This window comes from Bos indicus x Bos taurus, chromosome 7, assembly GCF_003369695.1.
Source record: "Bos indicus x Bos taurus breed Angus x Brahman F1 hybrid chromosome 7, Bos_hybrid_MaternalHap_v2.0, whole genome shotgun sequence".
In the NCBI taxonomy this organism is placed as follows: domain Eukaryota; kingdom Metazoa; phylum Chordata; class Mammalia; order Artiodactyla; family Bovidae; genus Bos; species Bos indicus x Bos taurus.
Window position 1 is genome coordinate 91,051,292 of NC_040082.1, and position 21,618 is coordinate 91,072,909.

General features: G+C 55.8%; 1 protein-coding gene across 3 annotated transcripts in view; it reads right to left on the reverse strand.

Moving 5' to 3' along the window:
* Positions 1–291: 291 nt before the first annotated feature.
* The window catches only part of SEMA6B (semaphorin 6B), a 30,376-nt gene continuing 9,049 nt past the window's right edge, over positions 292–21,618 (reverse strand). Inside the window, exons 1-17 of one of the 3 annotated variants that reach the window (XM_027547314.1) lie at positions 13,312–13,730; positions 12,485–12,634; positions 12,254–12,377; positions 10,482–10,542; positions 10,257–10,319; positions 9,727–9,828; positions 9,014–9,104; positions 8,129–8,248; positions 7,551–7,639; positions 5,935–6,152; positions 5,008–5,139; positions 4,288–4,437; positions 3,765–3,947; positions 3,530–3,676; positions 2,754–2,831; positions 2,562–2,620; positions 292–2,186 (exon numbers count right to left, since the gene is read on the reverse strand). In XM_027547314.1, coding sequence (XP_027403115.1) covers positions 1,276–2,186; positions 2,562–2,620; positions 2,754–2,831; positions 3,530–3,676; positions 3,765–3,947; positions 4,288–4,437; positions 5,008–5,139; positions 5,935–6,152; positions 7,551–7,639; positions 8,129–8,248; positions 9,014–9,104; positions 9,727–9,828; positions 10,257–10,319; positions 10,482–10,542; positions 12,254–12,377; positions 12,485–12,605 — 2,649 coding nt within the window. In that variant the 5' untranslated portion in view covers positions 12,606–12,634; positions 13,312–13,730 and the 3' untranslated portion in view covers positions 292–1,275. Of the gene's footprint in view, positions 2,187–2,561; positions 2,621–2,753; positions 2,832–3,529; positions 3,677–3,764; positions 3,948–4,287; positions 4,438–5,007; positions 5,140–5,934; positions 6,153–7,550; positions 7,640–8,128; positions 8,249–9,013; positions 9,105–9,726; positions 9,829–10,256; positions 10,320–10,481; positions 10,543–10,629; positions 10,742–12,253; positions 12,378–12,484; positions 12,635–13,311; positions 13,731–21,618 lie in introns of those variants that run through there. The other 2 variants (XM_027547316.1, XM_027547317.1) reach the window with 2 other exon arrangements.

Genomic DNA, 21,618 nt, shown 5'->3' on the forward strand with positions numbered 1-21,618 from the left:
TCTCCCCCACTAGGTTGTGAACTCCACGAGGACAGGGGTCTTGGTTTCCACAGTGTCCAGCACACAGTAGGTGCATAGTAAATATTTGCTTTAGGACTAGTCAGAAACTGTAGCCTGTACAGATGGAGACGGGGACCCCCGCAAACTCTCTAGATTCCCATATCCACCTCCTCAGAATTCTGTCTGTGGCTGTGACCCAGCCATGAGTCTCAGGATGCTCCCATCTGGTCCCAGGCCCCGCCCCTGTCAAAGCCCCGCCCCCAGGAGACAGAGCAGACCCAGAGCCTTGGGGCCGGTGGTTGTAAACAGTTTTATTGATGGGGGGCAGGTGGGGGAGGCAAACTCCAGAGAGGGTCCAGGACTCAGCTGGCCACTCAGCTGGCATGCATGGTCAGCTGGAGGTCAAGGGGGAGGTCACAGAGGACGGGTGGCATGGGACCCTCTGACCACCCTGGGGCTGTATTTACAGGGGGGCCCCCCCGCCTTAGCCGTCCCCCAGACCGCCCGAGCCCTTAGACAGCTGCCAATGTGACATCTGGACAGGCCTCCCGAGCCCCCGCCTAAAACCCCTGCCGCACCTCCCCTCGAACTCCTAACCGGCACATCGGAGGCCCCCGGCCCTCTGGAAGCCCCGGCGTCGGCTCAGCCAACGCCCAGGCCGCTGGGACCTCCGCGCTCACACACAGACACGCACACTGCGCGTGGCCGTCGCCACACACACGCAGCAGCAGCCTGCAGGCACACACGCACGCCTCCCTCCCCTGCCTGGCCCCCTGCACACGGACACGGCATGCACACACACACACACACCCACACACGCCAGGGGCCGGGTGGAGGAGGGCGCCTTTGGGTGGCTGGGTTGCGGGGGGAGCTTGGGTCTGCAGGTGCGCTCCTCGCCCCATTCCCACCACCTCCAAGCGCCACCCCCCGCCCCTCGGCCGCCACCCCGAGAACGGAGTTGTGCAATTGGTTTAGAAAACTGCAAAAGAAACGCAAATTGGAAAACAAACCAAAATCCACTCGCAGAAGGTCAACCTCAAATCCATAGCACATTCCGCCCGCCCCGTCTGCCCGCCGCAGACCGCCTCAGTGTCCTGCGGCTCTGGGGGCGCGTCGGGGTGGGGGGGAGGCCGAGCTCCTTGTGCTTCCCTGCGGCGGAGGGGAGCCCCCCCCCCGCGCGGCCGGGCTGGGGGTCTGAGCACCCACTTGGGAGCTGGCCCCGGGCTCTCGCTCCTGGTTCCCGTGGCTGGCACCGCCGAGGCGCGGGGCCGCGGCCTAGGGCACGGGGGGCGCAGTCCTGTCGGGGCCTCCGTAGGAGAGCAGGTGGGCCAAGTCCGTGACCGGCCGGGCGTGGCGGCCGCGGGGCCGGGCCTCGCCGCTGTTGATCGTGTGCGTGCGGCGCAGCGCGGCGGCCGGTGGGGCGTGCGCGCCTGGTCTCCGGAGACTGCCTGTGGGCGGCGGGCTCCAGGGCCGCGGGAAGCCGTCGGTGGACGAGCTGGGGTCCGAGGGGCCCGTGGGCGCCGACACCACCCGCCGGCGGTCCGGGCTGGCGTGGGGGGTAAGCGGGAAGTCGCCGTGGGAGGCGCGGCCCGGGCGCGCGGTGAAGAGGCGGGCGTCGGGGGCCGCCGGCTCGCCCGGCGCGGGGGGCGGCTCAGGGGCGCGGCCGGGGGCCAGCAGCAGGAGCGAGGACGAGGCGGAGGCCGTGAGCAGCGCCGGGCCGTGTTCCCAGGCGCGGGGGCCCAGGGTGTGCGGGTGCGGGGTGGGCAAGCGCTTCTGGGGCAGCGGCGTCTGCTCGGGCGTGGGCAGCAGCCCAGAGTCCAGGTCGTGGGGTCCGCCCTGCAGCAGCGTAGCCTTGGTCCAGCCGTTCTGCATCAGGGGCGCCAGCAGAGCCTCCGGGGGACCCCCGGGCCCGCCGCCGCCGCCCCCGGCCCGGCCTCCGGGGCCGCCAGCCCGGCGCTCGCCCAGGCGGCTGACACTCAGCACGGCCTCGCCGCCCCCGTGTGCCAGGATGGCTTCCTTGTCCTTGCGGCGGGCCAGTTCGCGCCGCTCGCGGAGCCCCACGTACCAGCCCACGCTGAAGCCGGACACCACGGCGCCCACCACGAAGGCCGCCACCGACGACGTCACCAGCAGGTTCACCGACACCAGCCCAGCGCGCTCCTCGGAGAGGCTGGCGCGCAGGAGTCCTGGCAGGGAGGGCGGCGTGAGAAGGGCTGGCCGGGGACCGTCCCCTGCACACCACCTGCGACCTCCAGCCGGTCTGTCCACCTCTCTGCTCAGGGGCGTCTCTCTGACCCTTTCAAAGCCCATTTGCCCATCCGTCTGTCCCCTGGCATCTGTCTTCCTAAAATCTGTCTGTCCACCTGCCTTTCTCTTGGCCTCTCTCTGCCCTCCCTCCCGTCCCCGTCTGTCTGTCCTTTTCCCACTACCCTACCTGGAACTGGGGCCCCCTGTCCTTCCCAAGCCCTGAGGGACGTCAGTGTATCCCATCCATCCAGGTGTGAGAACCCTGGAGGACCAGGACTTAGAGTCCCCAGGCCTCCTCCCCTCTCCCCTCTTACCTGTGCAGTCCCCTAAGCCTGAAGTGCTGGTCCCAGACACATCCTGCTCAAAGGTGGCTCTGATGGGGGGAGGGAGCAGAGAGGCACCGTCAGCGGAAACCCCTGGCACAGAGCTGTGGTTGGTGGGGGTGGGGGACTCCCGATCATCAGGTGACTCAGTCACCCTCCCCACACCTCCCACTTCCCCAGTACCTGGTGCCAGGGCTCAGGAAGACACAGGAGCCATCCGGGGCCCACCCGCAGTAGGGGTCCTGACTACCAATGCAGTTCCTAGGGCAGACAAGGGACCCGGCAGGCAGATCAACCAGGGTTTCTGCAGAGGCACCTCTTACCGTCAGCTCTGGGAGTTCCCAAGACACATCTTAACAGTGGGGGCTATTCCTTCCCCATTTTACAGATGAGAGAACTGAGGCTCAGGAACGTTTACTTTTGTCCAAGGGACAGAGCCGGGTTTGGAGCCCAGATTTTGGATCTGTGCTATGGCATCACTGCTACCATGATGGCAGGCACGGGGCCAGGGTGCTGCATGCGGAGGGCTCACTCTGAGTCCAAGAGTGTGCCAGTATTTTGCAAACATCTGTTCCCTGGTCCCCAGCTTCTCCTTCTCTTAGAAATGTCTGTCAGATCCCATCCTACTCTGCCCACAGATCTCTGGGGCTCCCACCTCACTCTGGGGGTGGGGGAAAGAACCCAAGTCCTCCTGAGGCTCACAGACCCTGCCCAACCTTCCCTGTCTTCTCCCTTCCCATCACTCATTCTGCTCCAGCCATAGAGGGCTTCTCACTGTTCCACCAACACACCCAGCATTCCTGCCCCAGGACCTTTGCACATGCTATGCCCTCTGTCCATCATTCAGAGAGTCAGAATGCTGTTGGAGCCTGCACTTGAACTTGACTCTCCCCCTCTTTCCACGCTCACCTCCCTTCACTTCCCTTGCCCACACCTGGCCGGGGGCAGGGGGCACTCACTTCATGCATCCTGAGTATTGCTGGCAGCGCGCCACGGGCACTCGGACCACACAGCGGGGGAAGGCTGCCAGCAGGCCGCCTGAGGCCGCATCCAGCTCCAGGCTCAGCAGCCGCTGCCCTGTCTCGCCATCTCCAGACCGTCCACACCTGGGGATGAGCAGACTGGTAAGACTCAAGGGGAACGCCCTGTCTCCCTGCCCGCTGGCCCTGCCTCTTGGCCTCTGCCAGGCCTCACCTGTCAGGCCGGTAGGTCTCAAATTCCTCCAGGAAGACACTGGGTCCCGTGGTACCCGAGGCACTGGCGTTGGGCCAGACAAGGAACTTGAGGACCGTGCCTGCCTCAGACCCGAGGAAGATAACAGTCTGGTTGCCCCAGGGGCCGGCGCCCACGTCCACAGCCACTCGTGTCAGCTGGTGCCTTGGGGCCAGGGTGGAGCAGAAGTAAGGCTGCCGCCCAGCCCTGTGGTCCCCTGTGTGCACTCAGAGACACCACCCATGCTGGGCAAGGTGGGCATGGGCGTGGCTCCAAGGGTGCACATCACAGAGAGAAACAGACCCCCAAAGCCAGCTCCTCCCTGGGCTCTCCTGTCTTCATCTCCCCATCTGCCTCCATCTCTGTGTCTCCCTCCATCTCTGCCTTCCTCTCGTGTCATGTCGGAAGTTGCCCCTGTGCTCCCTTCTCACTCACCACCCTGGCCTGGGCTCTTGTCCCCACCCAGGCCTGGCCACCAGTACCCCAGCCAAGTGTAGGAACTGACCGCATCAGAGTCCGAACGATCCAGGGTGCGTGGCCCAGGGAGGGCACGGCCTCGTCCATCAGGGGGTGTGTCTTGACAAAGTTGAGGATCTCGTCTGGGAAGGCGCTCGAGGCATTGTACTGCATGCCAGGAGCTGCGCAGCACCCGGGCCTGGGTGAGGGCGAGGGGTTGGTCAGGGCAGACCTGGAGGCCCCCACTGAGGGGCTCTGATTCACTAGGGTGCCCCTGCTCCAAGGGCCTCAGTTTTCTCCACCTGCATAATGGCTACAGCTGACCTCTGTGCTGTGCTGTGCTTAGTTGCTCACTCTTGTCCACCTCTTTGTGACCCCACAGACTTCAGCCCACCAAGCTCCTCTGTCCATGGGGATTCTCCAGGAAGGAATACTGGAGTGGGTTGCCATGCCCTCCTCCAGGGGATCTTCCCAACCAGGGATCAAACCCAGGTCTCCTGCATTGCAGGTGGATTCTTTACCGTCTAAGCCACCAGGGAAGCCCAAGAATACTGGAGTGGGTAGCCTATCCTATCTCCAGGGGATCTCCTTGACCCACGAATTGAACCAGGGTCTCCTGTATTGCAGGCAGATTCTTTACCAGGTGAGCTACCAAGGAAGCCCACAGCTGACCTCGGCAACAGCTAAACAAGTGCCTGGGAGTCCCAGCCCTCAGTTCAGGGTCAGGATCCTACCCGGGTACCCACTGCAGGATGGAGGGGCCTCTCACCGGGGCCGCGGCACCTGATCCTCTGGCACGGGTGTCCAGATGGACTCAGGGGACTTCTGCTCACGGAAGCGGCCCTCAAACACGGCAGCCACCTGTGTCATGTCAAAGGCGCAGACAGCTGAGCCGGGGATGCTGTAGGTGGAGGCAGATGAAAGGAAGTGGTGAGCCTGGTGGGGTGGGGAACTGCCCTGGGCAAGTGTGTGGAGGAGTGTTTGTCCTCTGGAGCAGTCAGACCTTCACTTTCCCGGGCCAGAGTTGCTGCCCACCCATCCAATCCAGTCATTCCACCATCTGAGCAGCAGATTCTCAGACTGGATCACAGCTCAGTTTCTCCATGGCCACCCATGTCCAGGTGCCCCTTTCACTTGCCTGGATGTCCAGTTTCCCAGATGCCACTCTTGCTCCCTTTTAACCCATTCCCGAGAGAGTTTTCCAGAAATGCAAGTCTGACTTGTTCCTCTTCTGCTCCTTACCCTCCCATAGTCCCCTAGTACCCTCAGGATAAAATTCAGGCTCCTCCCCACAGCCTGCCACCTCCCTGCTTCATATCCCCCACTTTCCATCTCGCTCGATCACTCTAGCCATACAGGCCGCCTCCCTATGGTTTAAACATTTCAAGCTCATTGGAGCCTCAGGGCCTTTGCACGTGCTGTTCCTTTAACTTGGAATGCTCTTCCCTTTCTCTCCATCTCATACCCATTGATGCCTCTTCTAGGACACCCTCCCTGACCCTTCCTCCAAAGGCAGAAAATAAAGACATGCCTGCATCTGCCAAGTTTTGGCCAGAGGGCCTTGGAGGGTCAGTGTTTGGCTTGGTCCCCCCTGGCCTGGGACAGAGGCCTCCTGGGAGCCCTGTTTTACCCAGCACAGGACCCCTGGGAATATGTGGTGAGTGATCATGAGAACTCTCCACCTGCACCCACTGACCTGTTGCTGGGCGTGGAGAAAACAGCAAGGACCACAGGCCGGCCCCCCAGGCTGACCACGCCTGTGACAGCCTGCAGCACGTTGAAGTAGAAGTGAGAGTCCCCCGGCACAGAGCAGTTGAGCCTCGCCTTCAGGAATGATGTCCACTGCTTCTCCAGCACGCGAGGAGAGCCGCCCATGTCATTCTTGCAGACTCGGGCCACACGCGACACCACCACCTGGCACATCAGTGGGAAGACAGGGGCCTGAGCCCCATGTTCTGCCAGGCCCACCTGCAGGTTGCAATGCCCACCACCCAGGATGGGATGGAGGAGGCTAGTTCTGGCTGTCTGTGAGTTCCTGGCCAGTCACCCTAGCCCCCTGGGCACCAGATTCCCCGGCGGAAATGTGGGGATGGTGATGATCACAGCCACCAAGACAACTGTAATCATCAGTGCCTCCACTGATGGATCCCCCACTAGGTGCCAGGCACTTATCCTCATCGTGTCTCACGTTCATCCCAAAGCTCTATAGAGGAGGGTCTATGATCCCCGTGGTACAGAGGGGAAACTGAGGCACAGAGAAAGGGAAGTGACTGAAGCCCAAGGCCACACTAGTAGTAAGTGGCAGTCTGTGCACTTAACTGTCTGCATGGATTGAGAGATGGGATAGATGGATAGGTGGTGCAATGGAGGTGAATGGATGGATGGGTTAATGGATGGATAGAGGGGTGAATTTGAAGGGGACAGTGATGGACAATGAAGATAATGAAGAAGGAGATAATTGGTGGATGAAGGGGTGTGTGGATGGATGGATGGGTGTATGTAGATATGTATGTATAGATAAATGGATGGATGGATGGGTGGACAGATGAATGAGTATGTGGATGGATGGATAGGCAGATGAAGGAGATATGATAGATCATTATCATGGTATATCCATGGGTGGATAGAAGGTTGAATGGAATGGATGAGCAGGTTATGAGGAGAAGTTGGAGGCTAGATAACTGGATATATAGAGGGGTGGGCAGGTAAATGGAGAGATGGATGGTAATGGATGAGTTGATCAGTAGGAGGCCAGATCAACGGATGGTTGGTATATGAATGAATGGACAGGTAGATGGATGGATGGATGAAGAAGCCAATGAATGGGAGGTGGATGGATGGATTTACAGGTACACAGAAGGTAGATGAGTGGATGGATGGATGGTGGAGAATGGTTGAGGCAGGGGTGGGTGGATGGATAGATGGATAAATGGTTTGATGGACGTGTGGGTGGGCTGAAGATGGGTAAATGAGAGGGTGGCTGAGTGGCCAGATATATGGGCTGTGGTTGAAGAGTGGATAAATGGTTGGTATATGGGTGGATGGACAGACAAACAATAACAGGACTGGGACTGGAACCACGGGTGTATCAGACTTCAGACCTGGGACCCTCACCAGGGCTACTCCAGAAATGTCTTCAAGTCTCAGGGGCCTGGTCCTGGCTAGTGTGGAGGGCCCTGAGGGCCGGAGGGCCCCTCTCACCCTGGGTGGAGTTCCATGGACCCACCTCTGCTCTCCACTTCCGATGACTGGAGCCTCTCGACTACATGCCCCACTGCATGGGCCTCTCTAGGAGGGGAAATAGGACCTTACCTTCTCCAGGTAGTTAAACTCCATTGCGATCTCCCGGAAGAAGAAATAGATGTGGCTGCCCCACTCCACCGCGTGGACAAAGTATGGCTCTGTAGGAGAGAGAGGTCAAAACCCAGTTCGTGATGGGAGAAAGAGAGTTTCTGGAGCTGGGAACACAGTAGCCTGGGTGGCTGCTTTTACAGTGAAGTGGGGGGGAGAACATCAGCTGATTACCCAGGCAAAATAAAAGAAAACTCAAAGTTTGGGATTTTTTTTGTGTGGGGGGGGGAGAGTGGGTGTCAAAATCCTAAAATCATTGTGTCTACTTTCCACAAACAGCAACGTCTACTATTTTGTCATCCTCCTGTGTTGAGCTGAGCTCCTGCTGAACCCCTCGTACTGTTCCATTTCAGGTTGCTAAGCCACTCATTTCCAGCAAGTTCTACTTTATACCAAAGTTAAACCTCTCCTCTAACTAGATCGTCAAAGAGGCCAGTAGGTTCCAAAGAGGAGATGGGAGTTCCCTGCCTATCTCCTCTGGGACTTTATTTTGGTGGGGGAATTTGTGAGCTCTGCCAGGTCTGTCCCTGTCGCCCCACCTTTGAACCACTTGGAGTCGTGTTTCACCGTGCGCAGAGTGGGCCGGTCCCCGAGACTGCGGTAGATGACGGCATCGATGGCGAGGAAGTCGGTAACGGTGGCTGTGAAGAGCATCCCTTCTGGGTGGGTGTGAATCGGGGGGACAGGTAAGAGATTAGATTGTAGACTTCAGAGGTTGGGGGGTGTCAAAACCTGATCTTCAAGACTGAGCCCTGGGACTTCCCTGCTGGTCCAGTGGCTAAGACTCCATGCTCTCAAAGCAGGGGGCCCAGGTTCAATCCTTGTTCAGGGAACTAGATCCCACACACAACAACTAAGAGTTCGCAGGCCACAACTAAGACCAGTGCAGCCAAATAAATAAATAAAATATCTAAGAAAAAAACAGACTGAGCCCTGAGCTTAAGTGAGGCCTAAGTCCCAGGCTGAGCCCCAACTGTGCTGGGACCCAGACTTCAGCTGATCCTCAACTCCCCAGCTGATCCCCAACCTCAGCTGAGTTCTTCCTGCCTTGAGAGTCTGTCTGTTTCATAGCTGGAGAGATGGTCTCCCTGCTGTTGCTGCTGCTAAGTCGCTTCAGTCGTGTCCGACTCTGTGCGACCCCGTAGGCGGCAGCCCACCAGGCTCCCCTGTCCCTGGGATTCTCTAGGCAAGAACACTGGAGTGGGTTGCCATTTCCTTCTCCAATGCATGAAAGTGAAAAGTGAAAGTGAAGTCACTCAGTCGTGTCTGACTCTTAGCGACCCCATGGACTGCAGCCTACTGGGCTCTTCCATCCATGGGATTTTCCCAGCCACCTTCTAAATGACCAAACTCCAAGAATGGAAAATTCCACGCCTTGCTCAGGGCTGAGGCCCCTTCAAATGGTCAGGGTTAGGGGCACTCACCAGAGAAGAGGGCAACGTTGGCGTGTTTGGGGTCATATGGGCAGCGGGCCATGCCGCTGATGTTGTCCCGGAGGGGCTGCAGTGTGTCCATCTGCGGGGGTGGGGGGGAATAGGGTCTGAGTGACAGCTCCTGGCTGTACCTAGCAGCCCCTGGCTCCCCCAGCAACCCCCTCCGAGGGGAATCCTGATGCCACCTTGGATGCTGTGTGACTTTGTCAGTCACTTAACCTCTCTGGGGCTGAGTTTTGTTGTTGTTTAGTGGCTTAGTCGTGTCCGACTCTTTTGTGACCTCACCAAGCTCCTGTGTCCATGGGATTTCCCAGGCAAGAATACTGGAGTGGGTTGCCATTTCCTTCTCCAGGGGATCTTCCAGGGATGGAACCTGCGCCTCCTGCATTAGCAAGTGGATTTTTAACCGCTGAGCCACCAGGGAAATCCAGGGCTCAATTTACTGATCAGAAATTGGGTCTAGGAGTCGATCCTAGTCAATCCGATAACTGGCCTGTAGCCTAAGTAGCCTCAGCCTGTAGAGGCCGCCTTTGGAAGCCTCTTATGGAATTCCGGGTGATGGAGGGGAGGACAGTTCATCCAGTAAGGCTTCCTGTAGGAGGTGATGTGGCCTGGGGAAACGGCACGACCAGCAGAGGGCCCATGACCAAAGGGGCGCCGATGTTAAACCTGGGCGGGCAGGGCTTCGAAGGGCGGTGACTCACGCTGTAGTTGGCACACACGGGGTTGAAGGCATTGGAACCACACACGAAGAGAGTGGATTCGTCCCGAAGTAGAAGCACCTTTACAAAATTTCGACACTCGCCCTGGAATGGGGTGGGAAGAGAAAAGCCGGGGTGGGCGTGATCACGGGTGTGGGCGGGGCCACGACTGTAGGACGCGATGGGGCGTGGTGAAGGGCGGGGCCAGGGTAGAGGCGGGGCCCGATAGGGAGGGGTCAGGTTGTGGGCATGACCAAAGCAGGGGGCTGAACTAGGAGAAGACTGGGGGCGTGGCCATGGCTAAGGGGCACAGACAAGAAAACAGGGCACTTGAAGGCGTGAGCTATGGCAAGGCCACTAGGGGAGTGGCCACTACTGAGGACCACCTTGAGGGCATGGCTAGGCTCTGGGAGTACCCATGGCAACAGGGGCCTGGCTTGGAATGAAAGCAGAGAAGGATTTGCCCTGTGAGATGGCCAGGACGGATTGGGGCGTTACCAGGGCTGATGCGGGCATGGCCAGGGCTCACTTACCTCCTGCTTGCCCTTCATCCGACACACGTTGATGTCGCTGGGGTTGGAGCGCCAGGTCAGCTTCTGAGAACACAGGGGGCTGGTGAGGGGAGCGGGGTCCCTGACGGACCCAGGAACCCTGCTAGGCAGACCTGAATCCACTGTGCTCCCCAGCGCAGTGTCCGGGCTCCCTAGTGGTAGCGCCAACAGCTGCCCCCTCCCCTCTCGCCTGCGCCCCTTCCTCACCCGCTGGTACCGCATTTCCGTTGATGTGGGGGGCTCCAGCTCCACCCGGTACAGGTTGTCCCTAGAGAAGGGGTGTAGTTAGTGAGATCGGGGGCCTCCCCCTACACATTCTATCCTCCCGGCAGCAGACGTGGTGTCCAACACATACCACACAGGGGCGTGCCAACACCTCTGCCACGCGCAGCTCCAACACTGAGCGTGCCTTCAGGCGCCTGAGCATGCCCTTACACGCCTCGTTGTGCCCTAAAATGAACGACGGGTTCTAGCACAGCCCACATGCCTTACTATGCCACCTCACACAACCCATAGCCTAGGGACCTACAGTTAACACGATGCACTGTCCAATGACTTTACATCCGATGTCCCCCCCACCCATCACCCCTCAGTCTCCCCAGGCTCTCACTTCTCCTCCACATGCAGCAGGGACTGCCCTGATCAAGGTCACTGGCCATTGTTAAGTCCAGCGGTCACTTCCCTGCTCTCTTCTCCCTTTCCACAGTGTCTCTCCCCACCAGTCCACTCTCCTTCTGAGAACACCACCCTCATTGGGTGCCTGGACCTGGCACCCACCTGCCTTCCCACCTCTCTGGGCCCTCCTCTTCCCCTGGTGGGCCCACGCCTGGGTCCTCTGGCCTCTTCCTTCCCCTAGCCATACTCCTCTGGGCAGCCTTGTCCACGCTCAGGGCGGAACTGTGTCTCTGTGCAGATGACACACACAGTCCTGTCTCCAGCCAGGGCCTCCCCTGAGTTCCAGATTTAGGGCCCGGCTAACCCTCAAGGTCTCCACAAGGGAGGGCTCACAGGTTTCTCACACTCGACACGTCCTCGCTGAGCCCGACCATCCCCCAAACCTGTTCCCCCCCCCTCCACCCCGACCACCCTCTCGGGTCAGGTGTTGTCTCGGCTGAGACAACAGTGTGGGAGGGACTCATCCCCGCTTCGCCTTCCCTCCCCATACCTTCACCTCTGCCTTCAATACGTATGGAGCGTTCATCCACTTCTCACACCCTCTACGGCCACCACTCTCGTTCAGCCCCCGTTACTGGACTGCCCAGGTGTAGGGGCTCCCGCCCTCACCGACACAGCCTGTCTTCCCCGCAGCAGCCACCGGAGAGCGGGTGTGAGCACCCGAGGGTCCACATTCTCCCCCACAGTCGGCTCTTCTCACAGCAGCCACTAGAGGGCACCTGTGAGCACCTGGGTCAGGCCCCGCCCCTCCTCTGCACAGCCCTCTTGGGTCCCATCTCCCTTGGGGTAAAAGCCTGAGTCCTCCCTGCAGCCCACAAGGCCCTGAACGACCTGCCCTGTCCTCTCCCTGCCCTCCCCTCCTCTCTCTCTCCCCCTGCTCCAGACATTTGCGCCTCTTCACTGTCCCTTCACCATACGAGACACAGTCCTGCCCCAGGACCTTTGCATAGGCTACATTCTCTGCTCTGACGTCTCTCTCCCTCAGATTTCCTCACAGCTGGCTCCTCATCCTTCAGGTCTCAACTCAAATGTCATCTTCTCAAAGAAGCCCTTGATGCCACTTCAGCACCCTCTCTAGCACCCAGTGAATTCTAACCAGACAGCTGTGCCCACTTGGTAACACACTATAAGCGGGCTCTGGGCTTCAACCATACCCAGAGTTCAGCACTTGAAATTCCCACCCCAGGGGCACATATTCACATTCCAGTCGAACTACAGGCCCTATACCACAAACCTCCCTAAAATGCTACCACCTGCTCCCCACACCTCACCCACCGCATACTCTGCCCGGCAGTTTCTCCTACCTGCCCCCGATGAACAGCGTTCTATTGACCCGTAGAACTCGCTGGATGTTGAGGTCATCAGCGTCTTCTGAGGGGGTCAGGCGTCCTGGCCCACTGCCCACGAACACGGGATAGTGATTCAGGTCTGGAGGAGGGCAGAGGAAGGGTGTGATCCAGGGCCAGGGTGAGTCTGGCCTGGTGAGACCCCGGGGGAGGGGGACTCCCTCCCCCATCTCAAGACTCCCCACTCACAGTCCCTCGGGGCCACGCTGAGCGGCGGCGGCTCCTCGGGGAAGAGGCCGTGGGCGCCTCCCAGGAGCAGCAGCAGGAGCAGTAGGGCCGGACGGGAAGGGGGCCCTCGCGGGGTCCGCATGGCGAGGTCAGGGCGACAGGAGGTAACACCTGCGAGCGAGGGGCGGGGCGGTGAGCCGTGTGGCCTGCAGTCCCGATTGCTGCCAGCAGAGGGAGCGCGAGTGTCACGGCGTCCGGAACCTTCAAGTCCCGGAAAACTTTCCCATTGGGGTAATAATTTAAAAATAACAATCATGGCATTAGCAATAATAATATCAGCACTTACTAATTACCAGAACAACTTTCTGACTACATTTTAAAGCGAAAGTTCAGGAAACGGTTCCTAACAAAAAATTAATCATGAGACTAATTTAAAAATTAAATGATTTTAAGTTAAAAATGAATAATAACACATTTCAAAACATATATGTATTTAAAAATTCAATCTCAAAACATACGTTTAAAGTATTCTTAAAACACAAAAATCTTAAAACGCTCAGAAAAAGAAAAAGAAATTCAAAGGCCCTAGGAATTTTATAAACCACAATCTGGGAACTGCAGAACTTTGGAATTGCAGAATATTCCAGCTGGCTGGGGACCTCAGAGGCCGTGGTGAGCCCAACTTCCTTCCGAGTCCAGCCTTTCGGTCCTCTGCTGACATACTTCTGTGACAGGAGCCTCACCACCTTTATGAGGGGTTGTGGGAGAGGCTGCTTCCTGCTCTAGGTGTGTGGAGACCCCTCCCCTACCCGAGTGATGCTCTGGTTGATGGTGTAAACAGAACTCACCCTCTGGAACCCAGCCCTCCAGGCCCCTTTCAGAAGAGGCGCCGTCCGGAGGCCCCAGGAAAACATCCGAAGCCTCGTCCTCCTGTGAAGTCCCGGGCTAGCTCTGAGCCTCAGTTTCCCTGCCTGAGCAGCAGATACATCTCCCAGCCCTGCCCAGGCCCTGGGGGCATGGGGATTCCGAATCCGTGGAGGTGGACATGAGCCGGGAACTTTGGCCCTGGAGCGTCTGCCTCCGAGGATTCAGGGCCAAAAAACAGGAAGGCCTTGCGTGGGGCGGCAGTGTTTCCTCTCCGACCCTGAGCTTCCAGGATTTGTGACTCAGCCGACTCCAGGATCCCATGTGCGTGTGGACCTGGCTCTGCTTCCTTCAGTTTCCTGCCCGGGCTCCTCCCCTGCTCCACAACTGCCCGAGTCTCCCAGTGACCCCAGAGTCAGGCCACCAGTACTGCCGTTCAAGGCCCCCAACTCCACAGCCAGACCGCAACTCTCCACCCCACCCCGAAAATCTCCTCCCCACACCTGTGAGGACACCTCACCTCAGCCTCTGCGGTGTTCTGTCTGCTGTGCCTTCTTTTTTTAAACATTTTAATAGTGTGGTCCAATGTACAGAGGGGCTTCCCTAGTGGCTCAGTGGTAAAGAACCTGCCTGCCAATGCAGGAGAGGAACAGTTCGATCCCAGGGTCGGGAAGATCCCCTGGAGAAGGAGATGGCAACCCACTCCAGTATTCTTGCCTAGGAAAGTCCATGGACAGAGGAGCCTGGCGGGCTATAGTCCGTGGGTTCACAAAGAGTCAAATACCAACAAAACATATATAACATAAAATTTGCCATCTTAACCATAAGTGGCATTAAATACATTCACGTTGTCGTGCAACCATCCTACGACCCACCTCCAGAATTTTCTCATCTTCCCAAACTGAAACTTTGTCCCCATGACACAGGCTCACCACCCCCTCCCCTACCCCCTGGCCCCACCATCTACTTCCTGTCTCTGTGGATCTGACTCTAGGGACCTCCTGTGAGTGGAACCAGACAGTATTTGTCCTTCTGTGTCTGGCTTCCCTCATTGAGCATCATATCCTCAGGGGGCATCCTCGTTGTATCAAGCGTCAGACTGTCCTTCCTTTTTAAGGCTGAGTGAAATTCCATGGTGTGGATGGACCACATTTTACTTACGCATTTACTGTCGATGGACAATGGGGCTGCTTCCACCTTTGGGCTGTTGTGAACATCTATGAACATGGCTGTGCAAACATTTCTTTGAAACCCTGCTTTCATTTCTTTTGGGTGTCTATGTAGGAGTGGAATTGCTGGATCGAATGGTGACTCTACGTTTAACTTCTGGAGGAATCGCCAAGTTCTTCTCCACCGTGTCTGCACCATATTATATTCCCACCAGCATCACCCATGTGTTCCAATTTCTCTTGCCAACACTACTTTCTGCTTTTTGATAGTAGCCATCGCAAGAGGTGTAAGGCAGTGCTCTGGGCCTCTTATCCATGTTTTATTGGAATTGTATTTAACTTCAGAAACTTTAAGACAACAGCTTCCACTCACAGGCCATGCAGCACTGTGATGAGTGGCGAAGCTCCAAGGTCATAAGGGTTCAAATCCCAGCTCTGCTCTGTACATGCTGTGTGACTTGGACACAGCACTCCACCTCTCCCGGCCTGCTTCCTCATCTGTGAAATGGGCATGGTAACAGCACTGACCTCACAGGCCTGTGGTGGGTGACAGCACAGAGCCGAGAAATGCTGCAGGTGCTCAGAAAATGCTAATTCTTATTATGCTTGTTGTTGCCATTGGTATATTAAAAGCATCAGAGGCCAAGCTGAGTGGTTTCCAGGAATTGCTTCATGGTAACCCCAAGGGCTCTGGCAGGGTTGGTATAACATTCAACCCATTTTTGCAGATGGTGGAACTGAGGGGCTGATTTGCTGGCCATGACCCACCAGTGAGGACTGATCACAGGGCTCTCTCTGGCTCCAGGATTTTGCTCCTAGGAGCTGAGCGTTTGAACAGTCATGACAAGATTAATAACCACCCATTCCCTCACCCTTCAACCAGGTAAAGCCGGCAGTTACTTTTTTTCTTTTTTTAATTTTTTTTGGTTGCATTGCTTAGCATGTGGGATCTTAGTTCCCTGACCAGGGATCAAACCCTTGTCCCCTGCATTGGAAGTGCAGAGTCTTAACTGCTGGATATCTGGGGGAGTCCCAGAGGCCAGCAGTTATTTAACACCCAGTTCACAGACAGGCAGGCTGAGGTCAGGATGGGACCTCACGCCTCATTTTTTCTCCTGGTTTTTGTCATGCAGCCACTTGGGGCTAGAAGGATGTTCCTGTCATCCCTCTGTCCACAGCTGCCCCAGCCACTCAGAACCAACCTGGGACCCCTGAAACCCAAACTAGGCTTTTCTTGCCTCAAACCTGCTTCTCTTACCAGATACCTGACTTAAGAATGGCTCCATTGTCCTTGAGCCAAAGACCAGGATGTTGGCCTCCCAGTCCCTTCCTCCACCCTGAACGCCCCAAGGCCCAGGTCCCACCCCCTACCTGGCTTCCAGTCCCAACCCTTCAGTATCTTCCTTAAGGTAGCAAAGGAATCTTTCTAGAACCCAAATCTCATTTGTTTCTCTCCTGCTCTAAACCAGGGTCTCTCCCCTTCAGCACCGCTGACATTTGGGACCAGATCATTCTCTGGTGGGGGCTGTCCTGGGCACTGTGCCAGAAGCATCCCTGGCCCTAACTCACTCAATGCCAGGAGCATCCCTCAATGGTGACAACCAAAAACATCCCCAGACATCATCCAGTCTCCCCTGGGGGGGAAACCCACCCCTAGCTGAGAACTTCTGCTCTAAAGCTTTCTATGGCTCCCCAGTGCCCTTGAAATGACATCTCCTCCCTTCCCTCTCCACCTCTGGGCATCTGCATGTGCTGTTCTCTCTGCCTGGAACACCTGCCTCCTGCTCCTAGTAACCTGATGAACAGGTTCATCACCTTAACACCTCCTCCAGGAAGACTTCCCAGATCAGCCCGATTGACTTCCTCCAGCCTCCTGCCTGCCTGTGCATCCCCTGTGAGTGCCCTGCTCACCCCATCTTCTAAATGCCTGGCTAACTGTTCACCTTTCCCACTGGACTCTGAGCCCCACATGGATGGTGGGGCTGAGTCTGTCTTGGCCACCACTGTGTCCCCACCACCCAGCACAAGACCTGGCAATACAAGCTCAATAAACAGTAAAAATAGCAAACACCAAGCACTTTCTATGGGCCAGGAACTGTTCTAAGGGCTTCAATGAACTCATTTGATCCACACAACACATCCCATAGGTGGGTGCTGTTAATATGCCCCTTACACAGACGGGGAAACTGAGGCACAGAGAGGCGAAGTCACGACCAAATGGAAGTGGTGGAGCCAAGATCCAAATCCACTCAGTTTTCTTTTTCTTTTTTTGGCTGCACAGTGTGTGGGATCTTACCTCCCTGATTAGAGATTGAACCAGTGTCTCCTGCATTGGAAAGTGGATTCTTAACCATGGGGCCACCAGCGAAGTCCCTGAAACCCACTTAAATGACGCATTAGTTTGATGATGGTGCAGAACTGAACCCCACATGCTGTTTTGCAGGAGTCGGGGTCACTTCAGGGTCAACCCACTGCACCTGGCCTCAGTTTACCCACCTGACCTGGGGTTATCGGAGGCCTCAGCATCTCCCTCACCACCCCCAAGACCATCTGCTTCTCTCCATGAAACTTGAGGCATCTCTGCCAGCAGCCACTCGGCGCCTGTCTGCCCGGAAGCGGCCCCACCACCTGCCCCGGCACCTGGCCACCAGGAGCAGGACCTCCCCCAGGACCAGGCAGGAGGAGTCACATGGCTGGCATGTGCAACCCATGGTGTGCAGGCTACCTATGCACCTACGTGTCTGCCTGCCTGCAGCCCTTAGAATGTGCATTTATGCCTGTGGGGATGGGAGGGACGGTTAAAGAGACAGAGATCCCCCCAGGAGGGCTTGCGGGTACTATGACACCACCTCTCTGCCCAACCTCCATCACTCCAAGTCTTGACACAGTCCCATTGTACAGATGAAGAAACTGAGGCAGGTATGGAAATCCCCTCCAGGCTACCTGCTTCACCCTCCACCTTTTCAGGTACCATATGGCCTTAGCTTGTATACCTTCATCATAGATTTGAATTTCCTTCTGAAACATTTTTCCCACCTGGCCAGGGTGTCTGGGCTACTCTCTCCCTGCCCCACCCCCAGCAGTTCAGCATAAATTTCAGGATCAGCTGGCAAGTTCCAAAACAAACAACATAAAACCTGTTAGGATTTTCACTGGAACATAGAACTAACTGATTTATTGACTGACAGTTCCCTGTCTTCACTAATGGCTCAGGTCACACCTGGGAGTCACTCCCAACTCCCTCCAACATCACCCCCCACCCCATTCTTTCACGCTCACATCCAATGCCAGCTGTACTGTGGGGTCTGCCAAATTCATCCTGAATTTTCACCCCTCGCTAGTCTGTTCTCTGGTCAGCTCCCAACATCTCCTGCCTGGACCCCAGTTTCCTCCAGCTGGACCCCAACTCCCACACTTAATCCCTACAGTCTGTCCTCCACCGATCAGATCAGATCAGATCAGATCAGTTAGTCAGTCATGTCCAACTCTTTGCGACCCCATGAATCGAAGCACGCCAGGCCTCCCTGTCCATCACCAACTCCCGGAGTTCACTCAGACTCACGTCCATCGAGTCAGTGATGCCATCCAGCCATCTCATCCTCTGTCGTCCCCTTCTCCTCCTGCCCCCAATCCCTCCCAGCATCAGAGTCTTTTCCAATGAGTCAACTCTTCACATGAGGTGGCCAAAGTACTTGAGTTTCAGCTTTAGCATCATTCCTTCCAAAGAAATCCCAGGGCTGATCTCCTTCAGAATGGACTGGTTGGATCTCCTTGCAGTCCAAGGGACTCTTAAGAGTCTTCTTCAACACCACAGTTCAAAAGCATCAATTCTTCGGCGCTCAGCCTTCTTCACAGTCCAACTCTGACATCCATACATGACCACTGGAAAAACTATAGCCTTGACTAGATGGACCTTTGTTGGCAAAGTAATGTCTCTGCTTTTGAATATGCTATCTAGGTTGGTCATAACTTTCCTTCCAAGGAGTAAGCGTCTTTTAATTTCATGGCTGCAGTCACCATCTGCAGTGATTTTGGAGCCCAGAAAAAGAAAGTCTGACACTGTTTCCACTGTTTCCCCATCTATTTGCCATGAAGTGATGGGACTGGATGCCATGATCTTCGTTTTCTGTATGTTGAGCCTTAAGCCAACTTTTTCACTCTCCACTTTCACTTTCATCAAGAGGCTTTTTAGTTCCTCTTCACTTTCTGCCATAAGGGTGGTGTCATCTGCATATCTGAGGTTATTGATATTTCTCCCAGCAATCTTGATTCCAGCTTGTGTTTCTTCCAGTCCAGCGTTTCTCATGAGGTACTCTGCATAGAAGTTTAATAAACAGGGTGACAATATACAGCCTTGACGTACTCCTTTTCCTATTTGGAACCAGTCTGTTGTTCCATGTCCAGTTCTAACTGTTGCTTCCTGACCTGCATACAGATTTCTCAAGAGGCAGATCAGGTGGTCTGGTATTCCCATCTCTTTCAGAATTTTCCACAGTTGATTGTGATCCACACAGTCAAAGGCTTTGGCATAGTCAATAAAGCAGAAATAGATGTTTTTCTGGAACGCTCTTGCTTTTTCCATGATCCAGAGGATGTTGGCAATTTGATCTCTGGTTCCTCTGCCTTTTCTAAAAGGAGCTTGAACATCAGGAAGTTCACGGTTCACATATTGCTGAAGCCTGACTTGGAGAATTTTGAGCATTACTTTACTAGCGTGTGAGATGAGTGCAATTGTGCGGTAGTTTGAGCATTCTTTGGCATTGCCTTTCTTTGGGATTGGAATGAAAACTGACCTCTTCCAGTCCTGTGGCCACTGCTGAGTTTTCCAAATTTGCCGGCATATTGAGTGCAGCACTTTCACAGCATCATCTTTCAGGATACCGAAGCAACCCCTAAAGGGCACCCATTAGCACTTGAATCAGGCTCCGCCCCTCCTCTGTCTACACCCCTCGGGGCCTCCCACATCCCTCCCAGTAAAAATCCAAGCTTTTCTTGGTGGCCCATAAGACTTCACATGACCTCCCTCATCTTCTCCCTGTTCTTCCCTCTTCCTTTTTTCTACCCTCCCCGCTGTGCTACGACCACATAGGCCTCCTCCCTATTCCTGCAACACACCTGGTCTGGCCCTGCCCCAGGGCCTTTGTACTGGCTGTTCCTCACTTGAGAAAGCCTCTTCTCTCAGATACACACATCAGTTCAGTTTAGTTCAGTCACTCAGTCATGTCCGACTCTTTGCGACCCCATGGACTGCAGCATGCCAGGCTACCCTGTTCATCACCAACTCCCGGAGCTTGCTCAAACGCATGTCCATCGAGTCAGTGACGCCATCCGACCATCTCATTCTCCGTTGTCCCCTTCTCCTCCTACCCTCAATCTTTCCCAGCATCAGGGTCTTTTCGAATAAGTCAGTTCTTTATATCAAGTGGCCAAAGTATTGGAGTTTCAGCTTCAGCATCAGTCCTTCCAATGACTATTCAGGATTGATCTCCTTTAGGAATGGCTCCCTCCTCATCTCATGTCTCCACCCTCACCTGCTGGACTCCAGCAGCCTCTCCCCTCCCCCCGCACCTGCCCTCACAGTATCAGACTCTCAAAGGCTCCTTTAGACACTCCGTTACTCCAGATATGGTCCTTGCACCAGCAGAGGCAGCAGCCTCACTTGGGGTGGTTAGAAATGCTGAGTTTTGTGCCTGTCCTAGACCCGCCCAAGGAGAGCCTGCATTTTAGATCCTTTTTCTATATTATTAATTAGTTGCAGCATGTGGGATCTTTAGTTACGGCATGAGGACTCTTAGTTGTAACATGTGGGATGTAGTTCCCTGACCAGGGATAGAACCCAGGCCTCCTGCATTGGGAGTGCAGTATTAGCCACTGGACCACCAGGGAAGTCCCAGAGGGTGCACGTTTGGGCAGAAGAATCCTGAGCATCTGAGCTTATGCATGGATCACACCAACTGAAATAATCACCTACGGAACAGCCTGTTTAGAGCCCAACTGTTTTCCTGGACTAGGAGCCCCATGAGGGCAGGCCCGGATGCATCTTGGCCAATGACAAGTACCCACAGTGTCTGGTACACAGCTGGTGCTCAATAATGGCTTGCTATAAGGAATGAACTAAGTGTCAGCATTCAAAGTTGAACCCAGATCTGAACCCCTCCCTGGCTCCCCTTTGCCCATCACCCCCACACCACACATGTGTCCACAGGTGAGTGGATCCCCCCTACGAATATCCACGGTCCCAATGTCTGCGTGTTCACACATATCCACAGATGCAACCACCGCACATGTGTGTGCCCCAGCGGGGGCGGACTGTCTGCCCACATGTACACATGTCTATAAGCGTGTCAGAGTCTGTAAACTGGGCACCCCTTCATGAACCTGCTGCCTGCACCCTGCTATTGCTGGCTTTCTGGCTATGAAATGTTTCCAAGGACCCCAATTAACTGTGGATAGCAGGCTGGCCAAGCCTGTGTCTACCCACCCTCCCCACCTGCTCTGTCCAATCCTGCTGGAGGGTTGGGGAAACTGAGGCTGGGGATGAGAAAGGATGGACAGACAACGCTGCCAGACAAAGAGCCCCGGGGTGGCCGCTTAGTCTCTAGAATCTTGTGGCCCAGACTCAAATTTGCTCTCTGCCTCTTACCAGCCTCCAGACCTCCAGGGGTCACTCCCCCTGTCTCAGCCTTGGTGTCCCCATCTATAAACCACCAGGGGTTATAAATCTGACCCTAAAACACTGCTACAAGGATGCAGAGAATTCTAGAACAGACCGTCCTACAGAAAACCACGTGCACGTACATGCGGCTTTGAATCTCCTGGTGGCCACATTCAGAGGGTGCAATTCATTTTAATAATATGTTTCATTTAACCCAATAGATCCCAAGTCTTGTTATTTCCACCTGTAATCGACATGCGGATGATGAATGAGACATTCTAAATTCTGCTTCTGGTACTTAATCTTTGGAACCCAGGGTGTGTTGTATATTTATGGCACACCTGGGCTGGGACTGGCCACACGTGGCTCCGAGTCATATGTGGCCAGTAGCCGTTTTGACAGCCCAGCTGGAGATAAAGGGCTGAGCTAGGGACTGGCACTTAGTAAGCTCAGAGTGGGCATCAGTT